At 51.9% G+C, this 4,483-nt stretch overlaps 1 protein-coding gene across 1 annotated transcript in view; it reads left to right on the top strand.

Annotated features, from left to right (window-relative positions):
- The window catches only part of LOC104462644 (atrophin-1-like), a gene marked incomplete at its 5' end in the record, with an annotated part of 3,524 nt that extends 207 nt beyond the window's left edge, over nt 1-3,317 (top strand). The window contains 5 exon segments of the mRNA XM_010074670.1: nt 1-40; nt 126-843; nt 2,133-2,276; nt 2,549-2,729; nt 3,284-3,317. The exon segment at nt 1-40 is cut by the window's left edge and continues 159 nt beyond it. Of these exon segments, the coding sequence (XP_010072972.1) occupies nt 1-40; nt 126-843; nt 2,133-2,276; nt 2,549-2,729; nt 3,284-3,317 (1,117 nt within the window).
- Between the last annotated feature and the right edge of the window lie 1,166 nt (nt 3,318-4,483).

Raw genomic sequence — 4,483 nt, forward strand, 5'->3', positions numbered from 1 at the left:
AGCTGGAGAGGAGCGTGGTAGGTTCAGAGGTCCTGCTGCTGTACTGCAGCTGGGGGGGATGCTTGAGGACCCCCTTGGCCGCTCCCTGCTGGGACCCTGATGCTGGTCTCTATGCTCTCTTGCAGAAGATAGCCCAGGAGGGCCGGCCAGTTGAGTGCTCATCCCTTGGGCCAGTTCCCCACCGCCCCTCCTTCGAGCAGGGCAGTGCTGTAGCAACTGTTCCCCCATACCTGGGCCCCGACACCCCAGCTCTGCGCACCCTCAGCGAGTATGCGCGGCCCCACGTCATGTCCCCCAGCAACCGCAACCACCCTTTCTACGTGCCGCTGGGTGCAGTTGACCCAGGCTTGCTGGGATACAATGTGCCGGCCATCTACAGCAGTGATCCAGCGACGCGGGAGCGAGAGCTGAGGGAGCGGGAAGCCCGTGAACGAGATCTGAGGGACCGGGACCTGCGTGAACGTCTCAAGCCTGGCTTTGAAGTCAAGCCAGCTGAGTTGGAGCAGCTCCACACCGTGCCAGCTGCTGCCATGGATCCATTCCCACGCCACGGCGGGCTGAGTCTGCAGACAGCACCTGGCCTCCATCCTGCTTTTCCCTTCCACCCAGGGCTGGGCCACTTGGAGCGGGAGAGGCTGGCGCTGGCAGCTGGCCCTACCCTTCGTCCCGACATGTCCTACGCTGAGCGCTTGGCGGCCGAGCGCCAGCATGCCGAGCGGGTGGCTGCTCTCAGCAATGACCCTCTGGCCCGGCTGCAGATGCTCAATGTGACACCTCATCATCATCAGCATTCCCACATCCACTCCCACCTCCATCTCCATCAGCAGGATGCCATACATGCAGGTAAGGACCCCATGGTGGTGGTGCCCTGCACAAAGCCCTTCTCTCCCTCCTACTGTGCCCTCCTTGAGCTCCCTCCCTGGGGAATCCCAGAAGCTGCCGAGACTAGACTTTAAGGCACCAGATGTACCTCTTCAGGCAGAAGAACATCATCATTGTTTAGCCTTGGCCTTGCTCCCATCCCACCCAAGACACTGACATCTGTTGCAAGTGTTGGGGTGTCTGTGAGTTTGCTGCTTAGTGATGAGCAGAGCTGTTTGCACTGTGTCCTTTAGTTCTGGAACTCCGGTGACACGATATGAGTGCTGGGGTCCCACTGGCTGCTGCGGTGGTGGTGTTGTGGACTACATCCTCCACACTGTGGTGTGCAGAGGGAGTGGGAGCCTTACTAACCACTTTTGAGAGTGTCCTTAAGATGAATTAAGTGTTGGTTCTCTGGGATGGGATAGGATGGGATGGGATGGGAGAGAAGATGGGCTAATTGTAAGGAACTGGAGGCTGCTGTCCTTCAGAATTTAGTGGTGGTCCCTTCCATTTCCATGTCCTACAGGAAAGCAAAGTAAAAAGAAGTTTAGGGATTAAAATCTCAGGGAAGGAAAGCCCAAACTGCAGTACAGTAGGAAAAGGTGCTGTGCCTGCTCAGGTACTGTGAGTAGTCAGTGCGATCTGGTGGCAAAGTCATAGACAGACACCCACTCTAAGCAACTGCAACTACTCTGAGATGGCACCAGGTACAAATGAATGTCTGTTCCCCCACCCTCTGTAGCTGGGCAACTCCAGACAGCACTCTGGCAGTGAGTCCAAAACACTGGAAAGAGCAGTTTTCATATAAATAGTTCCTTGCATTTCAGCCTTAGGTAGTACTTGCAAACTTGAATGTCTGGCACTGAGTGTCTGTGCTGGATGAGGCCTGAAAATGGAAGCATCCTGTATGAGTATGCACTTGAGTGACAGCCAGGGTAGCAGATAGGCATGATACTGGATACAGATGTGATTGCAGAGCAGGTCCTTGCAAAATTGACTTTAAAGAGCAGTACTTCTCTCTGAGGAGTGCAGGGATGGAGCTGTGCCAGACTAGTTCATGTGAAATTCAATGCAGGCAATTTTTGAATAACACTTTTTTCTGAGTAACACTGAGAAGGATGTGGTACTGCGTTGTCTAGCCTTGAAATCATTCCATTGCTAATACACACCAGCCTTCTCCATGTCTGTTTTGTTGTGCTTTGTGCCTTTCCCCATGTTAGGTCTTAGAAAGCATAGGACAATTATCTTTTGATATCTTCTCTTCCCAGCCTCAGCCTCTGTTCACCCTCTTATTGACCCACTTGCCTCGGGATCACACCTCACCCGGATACCGTACCCAGCTGGAACCATCCCCAACCCTCTCCTGCCTCACCCTCTACATGAGAACGAAGTGCTGCGCCACCAGCTTTTTGGTAAGGATGCTCACAGAGACTACTGGTCTCCTCTGAAGAGCATGAACAGAGCTCCAAGGGGCAGGGTGGTCACAGGAACAAATTGACATCTATTAAACAGAGCTCTGGCACAGCGCAGGACAGGTCTGCACTGTCAGAGGATAAGCAAGTCCTGCACATGGGCAGGGGTAGGAAAGGAAGTGCAGTAGAGTCTTGACTGAGCTGTGGGGCTTTGGGAGAGGATGGAGGTGTTACATTAACTTGTTTATTCTCTGTCTAATCTTTGTCTGCAGCTGCACCCTACAGGGACCTGCCGGGCTCTCTCTCTGCACCAATGTCAGCAGCACATCAGCTCCAGGCCATGCATGCGCAGTCAGCTGAGCTGCAGCGCCTGGCTCTGGAGCAGCAACAGTGGCTTCACGCCCATCACCCTCTGCACGGAGTGCCGCTCCCGACGCAGGAGGATTACTACAGGTGCACAGACCCGCTCTCTCTGGGTGGCAAGCAGACGGTTCTGTTCTCACAAGTACAGCTCCGGGCCTGGCCCTGGCCTGGGGGTGGCAGAGGCGGTGGGGACAGGGAAGTGTTGCCTCTGAAGTGGGTGACTCTGGCCTGAGCCCGTGCCTGGGAGCAGGGATGGCTTGCTGCTGAGGCACAGCTGTGGGTTGGCCACCAGGAGGGTCATTCTTGGCAAGCAGCTATTTGGTGGCTGTTCTTATGTGAGGTGGGGGGTAAACTTGCATCACACATGCTAATACAGTTATGGCTAAGTGATACTTCTGCCAAAGTACCAAACATTTGCAAGGGTTGTATACTTTTGCCAAGACAAGGCAAGTGCATGGGGAAGCACATTGGGAAAGAGAGAGGTGCAATGTTGTACTGTTTAGATAGCATCTCCTGCTTCAAGGATTTGCAAAACTTTCCAAGACAGCAGTGTCATGCAGGACTAGACTAACAAAAGGCAATGGGAGATAACTAAATTGAATTTTTCTCTCTCACAATCTCCTTGTTCCTCTTCTTTATCCTAGTCATCTGAAGAAAGAAAGTGACAAACCCCTTTAAATGGACTCCTACTGTCAACGTGACATCATTATGTCTTTCAAGAGGAGCAATCAACCAAATCCTGGGGGAGAGGAAGGTGCAGAGTGACACATCCTGATCCCACCATGCAGTAGAGTGCGAGAGAGGAAGGGACAAAAACTACAGGATGGCATCCTGGGAGCAGAAAGTGGAGGAGAGAAAATGGGGAGGGACTGAAACATCGCTAACGGTCAGGAAACAATCTGTATGTGATTTCAGCAGAGCTCTGAAGAAACCAGAAGCAGCATTGCACAGAGCTCAGAAAGGCAAATACTGATGTGAATTCAGGATGGCAGCACCTCCACCCTTTGTTTTGAGGGAACAGTTGCGTTAAATAAAAAGTGCAGAGCATTGCAGGACTTCATGTGCAAAATGCTGCTGCCTTTTCTGCTTCCGTGAGGAGGGGGTGCGGCCAAGAAGTAACTCAACACCCAATAGAGCCTTTTTTCAAGATGCCTCCTTGCACCACACTTCCCTTTAGATGTAAGATACTGCTTAGTGATATAGAAAGGCAACATAGAACTTTTTCAGATTAGCCAGAGCAGCTTCCCATTCTCCAACATCCCTTCAGATGCAAACGAAGCATTATGGGGCCCCTTCCAAAGTGGCCGCTCCTGCTTGCAGAGGGACTGGTCCCAGCCATCGGGGTGCAAAGCACCACAAGACTGTTTGCAAGATGGTGGCTGTGCTTTCCTACAGCTGATGGGAACGGACATGGCCACAAGGTGCAAAGCACCAGGAGGCTGTTTTCAAGGCTGCGATCACCGCCATGACCCCTTTGAAGCCTGGCACATGGAGCTGATGTGGCTGAGCGATACTGATACTGTGTCCTGGGACTGTCTTTAAGATGGTGGCTGCCCCTTTCCCCTCACCCATTCTGATTGATGTACTTTAGCCCGTGCACATCCTGTTAGACGTGACAGTTTTATGTAGCAACTTGTGACTCCCTTGGCCCTGCGTGCGTGTCTGATTTCACAGTTGTATCTCTCAATTGGTCCCCATATATATATTTACTTAACCATTAAAAGGAAAAGAAAACCAACCAACAACCCAGGTATGGAAAACCACCCAAAGTTCCCCATGCACTCCCAAGCCCCAACATACATTCTAATTTATATATATAAATATATATGAAGCTCTTAAAAAAA

This window comes from Pterocles gutturalis, unplaced genomic scaffold, assembly GCF_000699245.1.
Source record: "Pterocles gutturalis isolate BGI_N339 unplaced genomic scaffold, ASM69924v1 scaffold33827, whole genome shotgun sequence".
Lineage (NCBI taxonomy): Eukaryota > Metazoa > Chordata > Aves > Pterocliformes > Pteroclidae > Pterocles > Pterocles gutturalis.